We start from the raw sequence: 20,538 nt of genomic DNA, 5'->3' as shown, positions 1-20,538 counted from the left end.
TTTTTCAGAATGGGAGAAATAGTAATAGAGCTGTATTGGAAACATGCACCAGCCACATGCAGAAATTTTGCAGAACTTGTTAGAAGAGGATATTACAATGGCACTAAATTTCATCGAATAATTAGGGACTTTATGATACAGGGTAAGGGAGTTGCAGGCCATTATTTTCTAATTATAATGTTGTATAGAAGATTACACCAGAATCATTATTCAGTCTCTCTCTCTCTCTCTCTCTCTCTCTCTCTCTCTCTCTCACACACACACACACACACACACACACACACACACACACACACACACACACACACACTACATACACTCCAACCCCCCCCCCCACCCTTTCCCCTCCTTTCAATTAATCTTTATCTTTTATTTCTCATTTGACAATGAGGTAGTAAATTTTCAGCTACAGCCAAAGTACAAGTTATCTCCAACTTGAACACCACAGTGTGTTACCAACCATGGGTCTATTGGCCAAGTTATACATTTTCTAACCTGTGAATCAACTTACCCAGCCAGTTAATGTGGCACATTGAATTTAAGGTGAGTTCCAAAACACAATAAAACATGGCATTTTTCAGATAAACATATTATTGCTAGAGATGAATTAAGTAATAAATGATGGGAAAAATCCCAAGACAGATCAGATTTGTATTCTGATACTTATCTGCTCAGTCATAACAAGTAAATAAAAAAGAAGATAGCCACAGTGTTTTAGTTCGTCTCTGACATTTCAAGTGTGCTATTTACCATGTTTCAATTTATCAGATACTACCTCTTGTTGGTATATCATTGATAACTGACCTCTCCTCCTGTACTGCTCTGTGGTGGTGCCAGTGGTTGTGGTGCTGGTATGCAGAGGGCACTCAGCAGTGAGTTCAACAGTGCTCTTACTAAACTAACAGAATACAAGTGATTGATGAGAAGCATGCAACAAAATGTAAATTGGAAAATATAATCTGCAGCCATCCTATGACACAGTCACTCTCACTGCCACACAAAATGGCAAAAGATGTACCATATTTTACAGACTATAAGGTGCTATGGACTGTAAGAAGCTCCTTAATTTATAAGCATTTTTTTTAAATAACATTTTTACTATTTTTATTATTAGATTGCAAAGCCAGACTAAAAAAATGCGTAGTTTATAAAAACCGAACTGACATTTAAAATCCCTGAAATTCATCCTCTGAACTTTCTTCTTCTTCTTCTTCTTCTTCTTCTTCTTCCTCTTCCACCTCCTCCTCTTCATATGTAAGATGGTCTTCAATGCCATCGAGAGCGTTACTTATGCCGCACTTCTTGAAAGTTTTAACAATGATGTCTTACCTCTCTCTATACCATGACTGTTTTGTCCACTGACACACTTGTTTGATTGTAGGTTGTTTTAAAGCTCCCTTTGGTGTGAATTCACACTGGGTTTATTTATCGAGACATAGAGAGGTGTGGAAGTAAGTCCTCCCGGAATAACAGCAAGCTCTGTTTTTTTCTCAGTTTCTCTTTCACAGAATTTTTCAAATGACTATGAAACTGATCTAGCACAAGAAGAGAATTCAATAAAGAAACTTTCCTTCTCTCCCACACTGTGTTAATCCATAATTTCATATCAGCCTCATCCATCCAACCCTTGTCATGTGCGCAAATGACAACGCCTGTTGGTATTTCAGAAGGTTTTGCCATTGTTTTGCACTTGAAATTGATGATTTGATTAAGTTTAGTATTGTCAGCACAATATATTGCAATGTTACTGATAATGCAAAATGTTTTCATTTCGAGTTCACTGGCACCTTAGACTGCAATGGTGCATTGTAGGCTAGACTGTGTTCTGGGTATATGACACTTGGATGGGAGGGAAACAGTGTTAGCAAGCTTGTGAATCTCCACAACTCGTGTTCATCACATCAGTGCACTGCTGCAGTTGAATCCATTGTTGCCAGATAGAGACAGATTTTCTGTGGCAGCAAATATATGGCCGTTTTTAAGACTGGCAGGTATTTTAAAACAAACACTGAACATTATTTATATTAATTTCGAGTATAAGATGCACCTGAATTTTGGAGGAAAATTTGCGAAGAAAAAAGTGTGTCTTATAGTCCGTTAATTACGGTACGCCTCAAGGCAGTGTGTGAGTAGAAAACATAGACTATAACTACACAACATCGAAAATAGTGGAGCAAGGAAATAAGCCTACATGATCAATTGGAAAATAAAAGATGAAGCGATTGCTATGGTCGCAGGTTCGAATCCTGCCTCGGGCATGGATGTGTGGATGTCCTTAAGTTAGTTAGGTTTAAGTAGTTCTAAGTTCTAGGGGACTGACGACCTCAGAAGTTAAGTCCCATAGTGCTCAGAGCCATTTGAACCAAAAGATGAAGCAATCACCTCAGAAAAATATTAAAGCCTTCTATCTTTAGACACTATTGAGAAGACCAGACAGCACACAGAATCTTAAAACATGAACCACATTCGATTCATCACTACCTAAAATAGAGGGTAGGTAAACTGGTAAGTGTGTTGCAGCCCTCATGACTTGGTATAAAATGCATTCAGTTAAAATGTTGTGTATAGGAACCTGTACACCACAAGCACTGCATACCAGTATGTCTTCCTGTCGAAAGAGGAAGCCATGCATCAGAGGACAGTATCCAATCTGAAGGTGCGTTAAATGTGCTTGCTCCCACTGCAGTGGCCAGGAGGAGGAACACTGTGACTGTAGCATTGGTTTCATGGGCCTCAGCTCGCAGTTCGTAGTAATAGACGGCAAATCGAGTAAAACTGAAGTGATATCAGGTGTTCCCCAGGGAAGTGTCCTGGGTCCTCTGCTGTTCCTGATCTATATAAATGACCTGGGTGACAATCTGAGCAGTTCTTTTAGGTTGTTCGCAGATGATGCTGTAATTTACCGTCTAGTAAGGTCATCCGAAGACCAGTATCAGTTGCAAAGCGATTTAGAAAAGATTTCTGTATGGTGTGGCAGGTGGTAGTTGACGTTAAATAACGAAAAGTGTGAAGTGATCTACATGAGTTCCAAAAGAAATCCGTTGGAATTCGATTACTCGATAAATAGTACAATTCTCAAGGCTGTCAATTCAACTAAGTACCTGGGTGTTAAAATTACGAACAACTTCAGTTAGAAAGACCACATAGATAATATTGTGGGGAAGGCGATCCAAAGGTTGCGTTTCAGTGGCAGGACACTTAGAAGATGCAACAAGTCCACTAAAGAGACAGCTTACACTACACTCGTTCGTCCTCTGTTAGAATATTGCTGCGCGGTGTGGGATCCTTACCAGGTGGGATTGACGGAGGACATCGAAAGGGTGCAAAAAAAGGGCAGCTCGTTTTGTATTATCACGTAATAGGGGAGAGAGTGTGGCAGATATGATACACGAGTTGGGATGGAAGTCACTACAGCAAAGACGTTTTTCGTCGTGGCGAGATCTATTTACGAAATTTCAGTCAGTAACTTTCTCTTCCGAATGCAAAAATATTTTGTTGAGCCCAACCTACATAGGTAGGAATGATCATCAAAATAAAATAAGAGAAATCAGAGCTCGAACAGAAAGGTTTAGGTGTTCGTTTTTCCCGCGCGCTGTTCGGGAGTGGAATGGTAGAGAGATAGTATGATTGTGGTTTGATGAACCCTCTGCCAAGCACTTAAATGTGAATTGCAGAGTAATCATGTAGATGTAGATGTGTTCTCCAACCCTAACCACTCCTCCTCCCACATATGCATGATGTTTTCTCTCAACATGGAGGTAACTGCATAGACAGGGGCAGCAAATTTAGTAATTGTAACTTCTAAACAGGCATCCTTAGCTGCTGCATCTGCTGCTTCATTACCTTGAATGCCCATGTGCCCTGGTACCCAGTAGAATGATACATCCTTTCCCTGCCTCTGTAAGTGGAAAAGGGCATCGTGAATCAACTGAAGATAGTGTTCAGATGGCTACATGTGATTGATAGCCTGAATGGTTTTTAGAATTGGTGGCAGGAAGGCACCGTATCTTCTCCAGTGCCCTCAAGATCGAATATGATTAAATTTAATCTACTGTGAATGTACCAGGTAAGTGAATCTTGATGACAGTGTGGAAATAATGCAGCACAGCCAATGTAATTATCCTGCTTAGATCCATCAGTGTAAATGACCACACAGTTACAGTGCTCGGCTAAAGTTCTGTAAAACATCAGTTTAAAAATCGAGGCCGAAGTAAAAATCTTGGTCTCTGTATTGACCAGGGCAGCAAACAACTCTTAACCTCAATGAAGCATGGAAATAGCATCTGCACCAAGAGCCACTAAGTCCTGCTGAATGTAAATTCTGATTGGTTTCATTGCTTCTGGTCTATTTCTAAAAAGCTGGCCCAGTTGAGGGTGAGCAACAGTCTGAAGTGCTAGTGACTGTGGCATGGAGAGTAGGCTGTACAAATGATGCATCATGAGGATCTGTCACTGGATGTCAAGTGGTGGTTCCCCAGCCTCAACACAGAGGCTAGGGATTGTACTCATCCTGTGTGCTCCTGTCATCAACTGAATCCCCTCATGGCGAACAGCATCAATTATCTTAGGATAAGATGGTTGTGCTGAGCCGTAAGCTGTGAAACCATAGTCAAGATGTCTTGTAAAACAGAAGCAGACATGTTTGGTCTACTCCCTGTGACCTGTGGCTTCTCCTCTTGTACTGATCTGTTTCCTCTCTGTCCTTTGTTTCTGGACAAGTTCCCTATCTAAGCCTTGTGCAGTCCTACCCATTCCATCTCTTCACTAGTGTTATTTAACCATATCACCTGTTGTGTACACTTAACACTGTTGGCATCCTGCATTGACTTACAGTTGGATTTGGTACTGTTCATTATCTTTATAAATAATGATAAATTTGATTATATGAGCCTGTTGCCTTTCCAGCTACCATGCATAGGTGCTGGAGCTGGTGGGGAGTGTCACATGATAAAAGTAATGTAGGAAATGAATAAGGAGGGAGCGATAGGATAGAGGAAGGGAAACTTTAGGCTGGATGGTGTGGAGACACTGGATTGACAGAGATTGGAACTAGGTTCACTTTTTTTTTTTTTTTTTTTGGAGGGATTGGTGGCAAAGAAGTGTTTTCCAGCAGAAACCTCAATCCTAGACAAATTTCAGTCCTATCCAAAGGCTACACTTTCAGCCTCATACCCAAGTTTAATCATGTTGTCAAAAACCTACTCTCCTTTTCCCAGTGCCTACAGTGCCTTGGCTTTTGACAATGTTGACTGGAATACGCTCTTTCAAATTCTGAAGGTGGCAGGGGTAAAATACAGGGAGCGAAAGGCTATTTACAATTTGTACAGAAACCAGATGGCAGTTATAAGAGTCGAGGGACATGAAAGGGAAGCAGTGGTTGGGAAAGGAGTGTGACAGGGTTGTAGTCTCTCCCCGATGTTATTCAATCTGTATATTGAGCAAGCTGTGAAGGAAACAAAAGAAAAATTCGGAGTAGGTATTAAAATCCATGGAGAAGAAATAAAAACTTTGAGGTTCGCCGATGACATTGTAATTCTGTCAGAGACAGCAAAGGACTTGGAAGAGCAGTCGAATGGAATGGATAGTGTCTTGAAATGAGGGTATAAGACGAACATCAACAAAAGCAAAACGAGGATAATGGAATGTAGTCGAATTAAGTCGGGTGATGCTGAGGGAATTAGATTAGGAAATGAGACACTTAAAGAAGTAAAGGAATTTTGCTATTTGGGGAGCAAAATAACTGATGATGGCCAAAGTAGAAAGGATATAAAATGAAGATTGGCAATGGCAAGGAAAGCGTTTCTGAAGAAGAGAAATTTGTTAACATTGAGTATAGATTTAAATGTTAGGAAGTCGTTTCTGAAAGTATTTGTATGGAGTGTAGCCATGTATGAAAGTGAAACATGGACGATAAATAGTTTGGACAAGAAGAGAATAGAAGCTTTTGAACTGTGGTGCTACAGAAGAATGCTGAAGATTAGATGGGTAGATCACATAACTAATGAGGAAGTATTGAATAGGATTGGGGAGAAGAGATGTTTGTGGCACAACTTGACTAGAAGAAGGGATCGGTTGGTAGGACATGTTTTGAGGCATCAAGGGATCACCAATTTACTATTGGAGGGCAGTGTGGAGGGTAAAAATTGTAGAGGGAGACCAAGAGATGAATACACTAAGCAGATTCAGAAGGATGTAGGTTGCAGTACGTACTGGGAGATGAAGAAGCTTGCACAGGATAGAGTAGCATGGAGGCTGCATCAAACCAGTCTCAGCACTGAAGACCACAACAACAACAACAGTGCCTTGGAGGATATTTTGGACTTCTGGAATGGGATCAATAGGCAAAGCTTGTAGGTGTAGTAGTGAGACAGTTGACAGTCTTTCTACCAGGTAGTCACTGTGACTCGTCATGACGATGGTGGAGCCTTCATCTGCAGGGAGAGTGATTAAGTTGGGATCTGTTTTTGAAGGTTGTGTATGTTTGTCCTTTCTTTTCCTGAAAGGTTGGTGTTCTTAGGAAGGAACCTGGGGAAGGATGGTGAGGCCAATTTGGAGATAAGGAATTCCAGGAAGGTGACCAGGGGGTGATTGGGTTGGATGGAAGAAGGGTGATGGTTGGCGAGTGCTATGAACTGGTAGAGGCAGGGTTCTGCGTTGGAATTAGGTTGGCTGTGGTTGGAGAGACTGGTGGAAAAGAAGTGTTTCCACTGTAAGGATTGGGAGAAAGAGAGTAAATGTTTGACAAGTCCAACATGGTTAAACTTGAAAGTGAGGCCTTTGGATGGGACTGAAATTCCTGTCGGATTGAAGGTTTTGGTGGAAAAATTAACTGCTATATCTTAGGATCTGGATTTTGTGGAGCAATGGGAGGGAGTTTTGGAGGATATGGTAAATAGAAAAAATCATCTAGGCAGGGCCTGGGTGCGATGAGGGGTTGATGAGGTTGATCACTGATGGAAAGATAGGTGTTGGATATTGGTGCCTCAGCATCAGAGTTGAATGTGAATTGGTTGGACAATTTATGGAGTTGGTGTATGGAATGCTTTTTCCAGGTGTTGGAGTGCAAGGGTTGTAATTTAGGTGATATGGTGTATGCAGTAAGAATTTTACAGTAACAGTAACTTCCAAAACTACCTTTACCTCTTGATCACTACTCATCATTGCTAATGTCACTACACTGTACACTAATGTCCCTCACATGCAAGGTATTGCCGCTATCAAAAACTCTCTCTCCCAGTGTCCTCTAGACTCAAATCCACTACCTAGTTCCTCATACGCATTACCAACTATACCCTAACATACAGCTACTTCTCCTTTGAGAGGAAGATATATAAAAAATATCTGCAGCACAACCATGGGCAGCCGTATGGCATCCTTCTATGCCATCTAGAGGCAACCTTCCTAGCTTCCCAAAAACCCAAAACCTGTCTGGTTCAGGATCATTTATGATATCTTCATGATCTGGAGCCAGGGCCAAGACACCCAATCGTCATCCCTCCATGTCCTCAATACCTTCTCTCCCATCTGCTTCACATAATCTTCTTCAGTCCAATGTACCACCTTCATAGAAGTTGACCTCCACCTCTGTGATGGCTCCACCCACACCCCTGTCCATATTAACCCCACTAACCACCAACAGTACCTGAATTTTGATAACTGCTGTCCCTTCCACACCATAAAATTTGTCCCATACAGCATCATCTGCTTGTGGGAGGCATATCTGTAGTGATGAGAACAATCTTGCTCAGTGTGCTGAAGGTCTCATGAGAAGACACATTACTACCAAACCTAGTGCACAAACATTTTTCCCATGCCAGACCCTAACACACCCCGAATCCTCTAACTGTCCCTGAGAATCAACAAGAAGGAGCACCCTCCTGTCCTCCTCAACATCCAATATCAACCTGGAGTGGAAAAATTTAACCATATCCTTCGCCTTGCCCAGAAACGTAGGACGTCCTACCCAAGATTCTTCCCACCCTTGCTTGAAAACCAACCAGCTGTCCACCAGAAAGGACATCCACTGCCAAACTGTGGCCAAAAACAAAGTTGATCACCAAGTGACACAACATTCACCTGAGCACAGTGGTTGCTTCACAATGTGGACTATCCAGGTCCTTTACTCCATCACCAGCTTTTCTGAACTACACAGGTGGAAGTTATTCTTGCAACACATTCTTCACTCCCCTCACTCTCCTGGCTTCAGTCTCCATTAACCCACTGATCCCACTCCCTCCACCCAACAATTTCCCTTTCCTCTGTCCTATTACCCCCTCCTAGCTCACATCTCCAGGTCACCTTAATCATTCACCTCCCCCTCTCCCTCCCTCTCCCTCTCTTCCCCTCTCCCTCCCTCTCCCCTCTCCCCCTCCCCCTCCCCCTGTCTGTCCTGCCTTCTACCCACCATATGCAACACAACCCCCCCCTCCCCCCACTCATTCCACCTGCTGAACTGCAATCACAGCATTGTGTGTCCAGCCAGTATTATGTAGAGGCAGAGGTGTGTGTGCCTGCATGTGTGTTGACGTCTCAGTGCTTCTGTGTTGAGCATTCCCAACTAGTGTGTAACACGCCTCAAACCCATGAAGCAACCACAGTTTTTTCATCTGAGTAAGCGTCGCCTAATACTTGTATCCCATGATTTGATGGCTGTCAGCTAAGATTAAAGCAACATTCACAGCCCAGTAATGATTCATTACCAAAATGAGAGTAGTTTTAAAAGCAGTGAAAAGAAGGCTTCAACAACTGATGTATGACCAAATAAATCAATGTTTAGAGATAAGACAGAAATAGAGATAGAAACTTACTCAGATTTTGCTATGAACAAATTTAATACTAGTTTCCATCATTGGGAGATGACTGACAGTTAGTCTACAATTCAAATATGTTGACCCACAGTTTGTTACCAGTTTCAGTTTGAATATTAGCACTGACCTGAAAAAAAATTAAATTTATCAAGCATTTGTTGACAGAACTCCGAATGTTAAGCTTTTGATTCTTGTGTGAGCTCGTGGATTTTAATCCTTTGTGTTAAATCATGTGAAATACACCAATCACAAACCTTCCTAATGTGAATACTATTGTGTAATTTTAAGAGACAGCCACTAACTCAAAATGAGGTGTGCCCTAAAATCTTTGTTTCATAAGTGGGTGCTGTGTTCATGTGTTGTGGGAATGAATACCACATTCTCTTTGGCATCAGTTATTCTCCGACATCCAGATTAGCTTTTGTCTTCAAATAACTTCGTTCATGTTTGTATTCATTGCACCTGCAAAGGATCATGACTGTGGAAAGAGAACAGTTTATAAATATGTACTGAAATTGCTCAAGGCTCTGGTTTGCCCTCAAAACATCAGAATCTTAAAATCTTAATGTAAAATGATTGTTTTAAAAATCCATTGTTGAGTGTTGATGAATGTCACACAAAAAACAAAAGTTGTGGCCCTCAGATGAGTTCCAGTAGCTGCACATGGTTGAAACTTGCAAAAAAACTTCAAGTAGAATACTGATATTTATGTCTGTCTTTGAATTGGAACAATAGTTTTGAGTCCAGTCATGCTTGAAACCTATTTAAGTATCTTAACACTCTGGGCTTTTCTTACAGCTGATAAATGGAAAGTGCAATTTTTGTGCAGTATCAGAGATATGAACTACATTTTCAGTGTCTTGGCCCAACTGTGAAGTGGTAGGACCTAGCAGAAGGGCTCTTTCACAGTTTCATTGAATAGAGACAACAGTATAGGTGTGTAACAAAAGCTGGTAGAGGAAGGATCCCCCCCCTACCTCTCTCCCTCCCTCCCCCCTTTCCTTCTCCCTCCCCCTCTCTCTCCCAGAAATTGTACCCAATACACATTTTAAAAGACTTGATATATTTCTGGGGTTAATTGGCTCTTACATTGGAGTAATAAAGTTTCAAAGCATTGTAATTTTCAATAATTCACCATCTAATTCAGGAATAGAAGACTGTGTGTGTGTGTGTGTGTGTGTGTGTGTGTGTGTGTGTGTGTGTGTGTAATTCTGTCAATAGGTGCTTCATTGGTTTCATTCTGGTAGGTCAGACTATGCTATAATTGGTAGCAAAATGTAAATGTACCAAAATATATCAATGAGGAAGGAAGGAAGGAACTTGAATCAGACCTAGAAATAAAACAGGGCTGTTCATCTGGATCTTCCTGACTTGTACTCATCCAGCAGAGGAATGGATGTTAGCCAAATACTGGCATATACCTATTTGCCTCAAGTGGATACATTGTCAGAAACACATTTGAAAAAGAGAGGATAGTAACGACATTTGAGGAGCTGGAGTATGCCTCCCAAAACTCTTCAAAGAAATTCAACATAAGTAATGTGTGTTGGATTTTGTTTCAGGTGGTCAGAATCAAGGTATTTCTTGAGGATTGCTAAATATGGTTACTAGTTCTCACCTTACAAACCTGCACTTGTTCTCTCCCCCTCCCTCTCCTCCCCCTTCCCCTCCCTCTCCTCCCCCTTCCCCTCCCTCTCCTCCCCCTTCCCCTCCCTCTCCTCCCCCTTCCCCTCCCTCTCCTCCCCCTTCCCCTCCCTCTCCTCCCCCTTCCCCTCCCTCTCCTCCCCCTTCCCCTCCCTCTCCTCCCCCTTCCCCTCCCTCTCCTCCCCCTTCCCCTCCCTCTCCTCCCCCTTCCCCTCCCTCTCCTCCCCCTTCCCCTCCCTCTCCTCCCCCTTCCCCTCCCTCTCCTCCCCCTTCCCCTCCCTCTCCTCCCCCTTCCCCTCCCTCTCCTCCCCCTTCCCCTCCCTCTCCTCCCCCTTCCCCTCCCTCTCCTCCCCCTTCCCCTCCCTCTCCCTCCCCCCACTCCTCTCTCTCCCTCCCCCCACTCCTCTCTCTCCCTCCCCCCACTCCTCTCTCTCCCTCCCCCCACTCCTCTCTCTCCCTCCCCCCACTCCTCTCTCTCCCTCCCCCCACTCCTCTCTCTCCCTCCCCCCACTCCTCTCTCTCCCTCCCCCCACTCCTCTCTCTCCCTCCCCCCACTCCTCTCTCTCCCTCCCCCCACTCCTCTCTCTCCCTCCCCCCACTCCCTCCCTCTCTCTCCCCTCCCTCTCTCTCCCTCCCTCTCTCTCCCTCCCTCTCTCTCCCTCCCTCTCTCTCCCTCCCTCTCTCTCCCTCCCTCTCTCTCCCTCCCTCTCTCTCCCTCCCTCTCTCTCCCTCCCTCTCTCTCCCTCCCTCTCTCTCCCTCCCTCTCTCTCCCTCTCTCTCTCTCCCTCCCTCTCTCTCCCTCCCTCTCTCTCCCTCCCTCCCCCCACCCTCTCTCTCTCTCTCTCTCTCTCTCTCTCTCTCTCTCTCTCTCTCTCTCTCTCTCTCTCTCCTCTCTCTCCTCTCTCTCTCTCTCTCTCTCCTCTCTCTCTCTCACACACACACACACACACACACACACACAAAACTGCAGTTCCAGGCAACTGAAACCACAGGTGCCTGAGACTGCAGTCGTGTGTGTGTGTGTGTGTGTGTGTGTGTGTGTGTGTGTGTGTGTGTGTGTTTTGTGACAAAGGCCTTAACAGCCGAAAGCTATAATTGTGATTTTTTTTTTTTTTTTTTTTTTTTTTTTTTTTTTCCTATCTCTGACTCGGCATCTCCACTATATGGTGAGTAGCAATCATAAGTCTACTCACCAAACTGTGGCAGGGGAACCCACACACAGAAGGATTTAACTTTTACAAGCTTTCGGAACCTGTGGCTCTTTCTTCTGGCAGAAGAGCACAAGGGACAGGAAGAGGGGTGAAGGAAAAGGACTGGAGAGGTTTAGGGAAATGGGTACAGTCTAGAAAAATCACCCAAAACCCTGGTTCAGGGGAAACTGGACAGGATGAGAAGGAAAGAGAATGGACTTGTAATTGACCTCTTGGTATGGATTTTGATAACATACCTAACTTCACCCCCTCCCCCTCTCGCCTTCAGGGTGTACAGACTTGTCATCACTCATTGCTGTAGCAACTTGGCATTCCACTCCCCATTTGCTTCTGTGGCTGTAGGGCCATTGTGTTTCCTTTTTGCACTTGGTGCCGTACTGTCCATAAGACTTTCTCAAAATTCCACACAGGTATATACTATTCCCCCCACTCTTGGTTTCACTATTTCTAACGGTGACAGCATCTTCTATCCATACACTACCCTTCTTATGGTGAAAGTCCTTTACCCTCATGCACTTCTGAGTTGCACACTACCATTATGTAATGTTATTGTAAATCCCAGTCATAATGATGACTATTTACTTAATGACTAAAAATCTTCCCCCATCATCCAATGAACCCGTTACATTCTGCCGTTTGCTTGCAGATGTAAAGCATTTGTTCCTTATTTATGCATTTGTAACAACCATCAAAGTTGCTCTGATAGTTGCAACATGAAGTCAGTTACTTGGACTGTAGCCAAGGTCTCTGGTGTACTGATCTTTAGTGGTGAGCTATTAAGCAAGGCGTGCACCACTGAGTCGCCTTGTTAATTTTAAATAGGTATCAGTTTTAAGAAACAAGAAAAGTGATATATTATCATTAACACACAATGATTCCCTGCTGGCAGCTGCCCAGAATGACCCCAAGATGGCAAACCTGATCTCAAACAATTTGCTGGCTTCTGGTAATCTCTGCATGTGAATATGCTAATGACTGAACTTGGCTCGCTAATCACTGAATTTGGCTTGGTGGGCGTATGAAACATAGTTCTGTTCATACTGTTCTATTTCCTGTTTACGTGTCCACCATCATTACTGAAAAGCTACACGTCACTCTGTTATTCTGCCCTGCAAGTACATGGTCATACATCTGTTTTAACACTTTGTGTCACTAGCCAGGTGACACCACAACAACAGGTTCAAGTTTTATTTGTTTATGTAACATTGCATCATGCACAATGAAGTGTTGCAATTAGCTTGCATTCTGCAACGTAGCTTGTGCTCTCTGCCATTCTGTGTAGAGGTTGCACCTAATCATTGTATCACACATATTTTCCTATTATAGGTGAACAGCAGGTGGGAACACTAATCTGCTATTAAATGACAGTGTGGACTAGAGACATCACGGGGTGCTCCTAGTAAACACAAGCATAGCAAAAAGTATGCAGTGGTGGAATTTTGCTTTTATAGCTTTTGGATGGAAGGAATTATAAGACTTCATTGGACGTGAGTTTTCACATGTCCGTGGAATGTTTAGACGTCTTTGGCAATAGGAACTTGAATTTTAACGCACTGGTTGGTAACACCCAGTGAATTGACATGGCAAGGCACATAGAAATGCTGATGGGTGGATAGCAGGAGTGCAAAGGGGCCTGAAGATTGTATTAATGAGATGCTGAAACTGGTCATTCTTTTAAAATAACAACTTCTGAAAACATACAACTGTTTGGTGATTTTTCTTTGGTAAATATCTGACTGGCTGCAGTCCTGTATTGAGAATGGATCAACAGAGATTGTGATAATGTTTCACTCTTGGCAATTTCCTCCAAATGTCCGTGGAATGTTTAGACCACCGTCAAGTTCTACCACCATCGATCAGGGACAAATCTAACGTGATGCTCAATCATGAAATCTAATCCTAAGATTTTACACTAACCATTGCTCATAAGTGGCGAAACTTCAATACAGGCCCAAAAAGTTTTTTGCCTCCTACTGAAACCTGGACACTGCTGAACCCAGTGAATGCATGTTGTTTCCACCCACTCCACTTAACCTGCATCACCATGGACCGAAACTCCTATTGCCAAGGAGGTCTAAACATTCCACGGACATGTGCAAACTCATGTCCAATGAAGTCTTATATTTCCTTCCATCCAAAAGCTATAAAAGCAAAATTCCACCACTGCATACCTTTTTGCTATGCTTGTGTTTACTTGGAGGACCACATGATGGATCTTTAGTCCACACTGTCATTTAATAGTGGATTAGTGTTCCCACCTGCTGTCCACCTATCAGACCCACTGGTAGACTTTTGTCTGCAATCCCATTTCAGATGCTTCATACACCTGCATTTCGTACATAGCGGTTCATGACATTCTTGCTGTGTGTGTGGACTACTCATCCACATCTGTAACATTTAACTCCCAGACTGAAAATTCCATTGTTCTCCTGAACCCAGGACACTGTCAGCCTTTTGAAAGAAGAAGAACCATCCCTGAGGGCATCCAATTGCTTGCACAGGCTCTGCCGTGGTAACCTTCTCAACATCTTTGTTCATTGCAAAGCCTTTGCTCAAAGTAAAAAAGAAAATTTCTGTAAGAAAGGGGCCAACATCAGAGTGGTATTTCCTGGTCACTGAACACATTTTATTCTTATGTCCGAGTGCCAATCACAATCATTTACTACGTTATTTGGCTTAATGTCCAGGCTGCCTACACTTAAACAAATTACAGAGGATAACTAGGTGCAAGGAGCACTGTGCCCCAACAAGTTACACTGCATACACCTAACCAGTTGCAAACCACCATATGTTCGTATCTGAAACCATTTATATTACCGACTGAGCCCCCTTTCAGTGCTTGAACTTTCTATCCAACCCTACAATCTGGATTAGACATTGTGTGCCCAACACTACCATATGCAAAATAGCTCATTTCCACATACCACACTGAGGTGAAGACACAGACTGTCACTCTGTGATCTCACTCATATATATAGGCTCTTCTAACACCAACATTATGTGCAGTGGTCTAATGCACTGTGAAGAAGGAATGGGGCTACTGGCTGAACTGGGAGCATTTACTCTCCCTCCAGCATGGTGTTATTGTGTTGTTATGAAGTGTGGTAGGCTCCTGTCATATACGTGGCTGTGGAAATGCCCTATTGTCCTACACCATGTGGCAATGCCACCAGCCACTGATGGCAGAATGCTATGTTGCACACAGCTGTGCCAGCAGTGTTGCAGTTCCCAGAATTGAATTGGTGGTTGTCCCACATGTTACTTGGCTGATTTTGAAAGACTACCTGAAGGTCCGCCCACAAAATATTTCAGCCTTCAAGTAATCTCATATTCCCCTGCAACATAAGCTTATTTTAATTACATTAGATTTTTTCACTACTTTTGCAAAGATATTGAAGTAATGTTAACAGCTTTTACATTGCACTCTATGTCTGTTGGTCTTTATACCGAGTGAAAGGCTGCAGTGGTTAAGATACTGTGGTTTTCTTAAATCACTTCCCACTTAACAATTAATCTGCCTCAGAAGATGTGGAAGCAATGTTGAGTTACAACATTCTTTCCATTAGGCTATTTTAATTAATATCTTTTAGACTTCCAAAAGAATACTGTCTTACAAATCACAGGTACATTTAAATACCAGGCACCAGTCGCTCAATGGGTAACTGTCATACCGCAAATCCAAAGGTTCAGACAGCCAGTTCCAGGATTTTTTTTGACACTTCCTTCTTGTCTCACATCTGGCAATGATTTGTTAATATGAAAATTGCATTGTTCGGAGTTCACTTTAAACTGTGCACCTCCCTGTAACTAACTGGGTAAGCATCATATCGTGTTCAATAGAACCACATATAGTAAAGTTCTGTGGTGTTGAATCCAACCCCTTGGGTTTGCTTTTTTTAATGCTTTGAATTTAAACTAAAGAATGAAAGCTCCAGGTTGGGATATCAACAATATTAGGAAAAGGATAGATTGCTACTCACCACAAGGATGCCCCACAGAGGTGCAGACAAGCACAAGAAAAAGATTGTTACACATTATAGCTTTAGCCACAACATTCACACAAACAAGCACACATCACGCATTTATGATCACTAGCACCGACAGCTCTGACGACTGAATTCCAGCTCGGAGCATGCTTGCTTTTATGAATGTGTGTGTTTTCTTTGCTGAAGAAGGCTTTGGTCAAAAGTTGTAATGTATACCAGTCTTTTTGTTGTGACTGTAACTCAACAGGCCACCTTTACAGTTAGTAGCAATCATCATTTACTTATTGTTATTGAATTTAAACTGAGATGCTTGTTTTTGATAAATTTAATTTTCAGGCACTTTCTGCAGTATTCATACACTGAGAAGCACTATTAAAATGCAAGCATAATATTTAATTTACTCTGTGGTACACTAAAGGATTACTTTTGGAATAACTATGATATATAACATCTTAATGACATCATGGGCTGGATATCTGCACCACCCTCCCCCCTTTTACCCTATTTGTTTTTTATTTATTTATTTCTATGTTTTACACTTCTGAAGAACTTAAGACTTTACAATATAATTTGAGCTCTAAAACAAGTTTTCAAACCGTGTATGTAATTCTGTTACTGAAGTGTTCAAGAACTATTGAGACCCTTTTTTATTTGATTCTGTAATTCACTAGACGCTATAGTACATGAGTATCTCAGTGAGATGTTGCTTTGAATATCCCTGATCCAAATGCCACTGCTTGAAATAGTGCACATTGTGCTTAGCTCTGTTCTTGGCCACATTTTGATTATGGCCATCCATTTGGTTAGACAGCTGACAAGTTGGCATATATATCGCATTTGCTGGCATATAAGATGCACCAAGATAAAAGATGCACCCCACTTTTTAAGACCTTTTTTGTAGATTGAAAATTGCTCACTTAATACATCTATTGCAAAACAATTTTAACCTGTGTGTTCACACTCATCAACTATGTAGGTAATATAAGTAGGAAAAAGTGCTCACATTTTAATTTTTGTCACCAAATCTGCAAGATTCAGCCCCAGAGCTGAAGGAAGATATACTTGAAGCCGCTATGTCAGAATCTGAAGCCTCATACAATAAATTATGCTCTGTGCCAGTCAGTGCATTACTGATTCCATACCTCTTAAATTATTTTATCGCTGGTTTAGTGTTTATAGAGTCCTGTGAAGCTTTGACCCACTCACAAACTTGAGAAATGCTAGGTCTCTTCCTCCTTCCTGACACTGTAGTTTCAAAATCTGTAAATTACATTCCTCTGTTCCACTCCTCCTTCGTAAGTCCCTTAGATGGTCTGTTGATGTATATGTGTATTGGTTCAAGTAAACTCCTGGAATGATGGCGAACGAAGTCTTCAATTCATTCAGTCTATTTTTAACATATGATCAACAGGGCAGGCTTCTTCAGTAGGCTTCCAGGTTGCCTAGATAAAACTTTATCTTCCACAACCTCGTTCCTCCTCCATCCATCCATCCTGTATTGTGTACACGGACAAATACTCCTTTCAGCAATTGTTCCTTAGGAAGCATCTTTCTTTTAAAAATCAAAAGTGGTGGTAATTTTGTCCCATCAGTAGAGTAGGATAAAACAACTATGTAATGAGCCTTTTCCTGCCCCAAAGTTTTAACAATAATGTTTTTTGTCACCTTGCGATTCACAGTTTTCTTAGAAGGCACATCAGAGGTTAGTGGAGTCTCATCCATGTTTCCAGTTTGTGAAAATTCAAACTTTTCCTTGCATTAATGACAAATTGATGAAATTCAACAATTTTTTGTTCATACTCGTCTGGCATCTTCTGTGATATTTTTGTCTTGGTGCACATACAGAGCCAATACTTCTTCATAAATCTTGAACATAGTGTTGATTCAGTAAAGTTGGTGATGCCTTTGTTAGAGGATGTTGCTTTCGCTTGATGAATGATACTTTTTGCAGAAATTGAAATTCCATCTTGTCTGTTCTCTAAAACCCAAGTATTGAGTTCTGCTTCAAATTTTGGCCATTAAACAGTTCTACTTCTCAGATTATGTTCAGCCATAGTTTGCAAATAAAACCATAGTATAGGTATGACACAAGTAGATCTCCACACAAAACACGAAAGTAACCAAAGCTTGAATTATTAATATAAAAACTGATAATGACAACATACGTGCATCCACTGAATTCTATGCAACAAGAATTCTCAGAATTCAAAAGGACGCTAACAGTGAATTGCTTCAGGGTGAAACACACAAATTTAGAAGAAGTGGAGCTTACAGGTATGTACCTTATCTTGTTACCAGTGTGTAAGACACATCCAGTCTTGTATCTACTTCTGAAGGAAAAAAAGTCATCTTATATGCCAGCAAATGGGGTACATAAAATGCTGTGCAGAACTTGCAGCAGAGCTGGTATACGACATGACTGCTTTCACAGGTGACCCTGCCACTGATGTAATAGGATAAGCCTGTGCTGGGACTGCACTAGGATGTACTAGTTCTGTGTAACGGACAGGTCTTGCACCTGGACTTCCACAGGGATAAGATCCATGTTTCAAGGGATGGACCAAGATGTTATGTAGGTTGGGTGTGTGAAGGATTGTTCCTCGTTTTTGGGCACAATGATAAATGGTTGAAGCCCTGGAGAAGGATATGTTCAGTTGCTCCAGTCTGTATTTGTAATGGGTCATAAGGAAGGTGCTCCTTCACATCTGTTAAAGCTTTAACATAAGGTTACACTGCATAAAGAGTAGTTTATTAAGTCAGTACTCATATGAAGTATTGAAAATTAAATTTTTGTTCTCCCAAGAAGCCTTTTGAAAAGCAACGTGCAACTGGGTTCATGCACCATGAACCACAAAATGTGAACTGGGATTTGAAGGTCATTGTGAAAGGAGGAGTGGCATCCAGAATGGAGAATTTTTATGGTGAAGCCATTGGGTGGCGGGGGAAGGGGGAGGGTTCTATTGCTTACGTGGCGTTTATAACTGCGTATGGATCTGGGTTTTAGTTAAGGATAGGGATACTGATGCAGGTAGATGGAGTTTGGGTCAATTTGGGATGGGATGATGCTATTGAGGAGGAAAGGAATGTAAATGGTATCATTCAATTATGGGAAAATGATGATATGCTGGACAGAGAACATGGTGGCATTTGATGGAGAAAAATGAAGAAATAAACAAAGAAAAAATAAAAATGTGAAACAGATGTGTTTTTCATTTCTTTGAATGTCTCACATTGTCTCAAATTCTAGATTTATCATCTCATTTCTGTGCTGGAAACATTCTTTTACCCTTAATTGTATTCCTTTCTTCCATTACATTAAATAATTTTCTCTAGTTGTTCTCTCCCCTTCCCTCTCTTTCATGCACTCACTTCTGTGTTCCTGTTCTGTATTTACTCCACAAACTGTTATGAACCAATTATGTTACAATCTTCTTCTTTCATGAGATCAGATGACACTTTTAGGCAAGTTATAGACATTAACAACATTATACATTTGGTGGATGGAAACTGCTGCTCTCAAATTTTTTATTGCCCATTCCTCAACATGTTCCCAGAACCAAATGTATTGTAACTCTAGCTCATTAGTTCACACTATTGTGTTACAGGTGGTGACCCTACAGGAACAGGAAAGGGTGGTATTTCTATTTATGGAAGAGCATTTGAAGATGAAATCCACGAGGAGTTGAAACATACAGGTACTGATCTGAAAAGTATATTGTAATTATTCTCTCCATCTAAAATAAGAAAACTAACTAGTTTAAAAAATAACAATATGTGATTCTCTCTTTGATTTTAGGTGCTGGAATTATATCAATGGCGAACTCGGGTCCAAATACCAATGGATCCCAGTTTTTCATAACTTTGGCTCCAACACAGTGGCTTGATGGGAAACATACCATATTTGGTAAAATTTTTAGTTTATGTAGTTCTTGCAAACAATTATTTGATTACTTTCCAACTTTTACATCCTATAATTAGTAATTATAGTGGTAAAATTGTTAAGATTGTAGGACATCGGACTGTAGTCTACTTTTCTATAAATGGAGTGTGTATATTAATAGGACAACAGATGTGTTCAGACTCCTTTTATAAACACTTTTAATGAATATTTGCCTTCTGTGGTGATAACCATCTGACGACTGTTCACTTTCTTACAGTTCATTATAATAGTGGAAGTACCATCCAGCAAGGAATAATGCAGTCGTTGTGGTCTTTGTGGCGGCACGCCCAGGAAATCCACCACTGCCACATTTGTATCCAGTGCCAGTTGTGCACATGCGAAGCAAGCATGCCACTGTTGCCTGCAGCCAGTGCCCCACCTGACAGTACTGCCAGCAGGGCCTCATCTTCTTACATCTTCTCTGCCATACATAAGTGTTCTCATGTTTGACGAGCTCTGTGCCACTGTAGATTCAGTTGTTAGTACTAAGACTCCGTACTTGGACAGTTATTAGTTATGTTACTGTTTCTCTAACCTAGTCATTATTTGGCATGCAGTTATCAGCCGACATAATTTTTGTCTGTAGTGGTTATCAATAAAGAGTGTGGATACAGCAGTTTTGGAAACAAGATAGTTTTGTTCTGCACATCTCTTACCTGGCATTGGGTCAATTGCTACAAGAACAACAACAACAGCTTGAGCAGCAACAACAGCAGCAGAAAGCTTTTTCTTGTTGGATTGTGCCTGAAATGTTTCATTTGCTTCGAAAACTTGCCACATTGAAAGACCCAACAGCGTTGTTATTTTCTGAAATGTGTGACTTGCCTGGTGATTATTATCTTAAGCAAACCCACGTGGTGGTTTCCCATGTAGAGTTTCCATGTACACTCCAGGTGTTGCTGCTCACATAGGCACACTGTGTATGCCGCTTGCCGTGAACAATGCCATGT

The 20,538-nt window shown here is 41.7% G+C and overlaps 1 protein-coding gene across 2 annotated transcripts in view; it reads left to right on the top strand.

The window, feature by feature from the left end:
* Positions 1-20,538, top strand: part of LOC126259179 (peptidyl-prolyl cis-trans isomerase-like 1) — a 116,585-nt gene that overhangs the window by 51,454 nt on the left and 44,593 nt on the right. The window contains exons 2-5 of one of the 2 annotated variants that reach the window (XM_049955749.1): positions 9-142; positions 19,254-19,343; positions 19,445-19,552; positions 19,806-20,194. In XM_049955749.1, the coding sequence (XP_049811706.1) occupies positions 9-142; positions 19,254-19,343; positions 19,445-19,552; positions 19,806-20,038 (565 nt within the window). In that variant the 3' untranslated portion in view covers positions 20,039-20,194. Of the gene's footprint in view, positions 1-8; positions 143-19,253; positions 19,344-19,444; positions 19,553-19,805; positions 20,195-20,538 lie in introns of those variants that run through there. The other variant, XM_049955750.1, reaches the window with a different exon arrangement.

This window comes from Schistocerca nitens, chromosome 5 (assembly GCF_023898315.1).
Source record: "Schistocerca nitens isolate TAMUIC-IGC-003100 chromosome 5, iqSchNite1.1, whole genome shotgun sequence".
Classification (NCBI taxonomy): domain Eukaryota; kingdom Metazoa; phylum Arthropoda; class Insecta; order Orthoptera; family Acrididae; genus Schistocerca; species Schistocerca nitens.
Note: the sequence above shows the minus strand (reverse complement) of the source record. Positions and strands in the feature narration are given on the sequence as shown.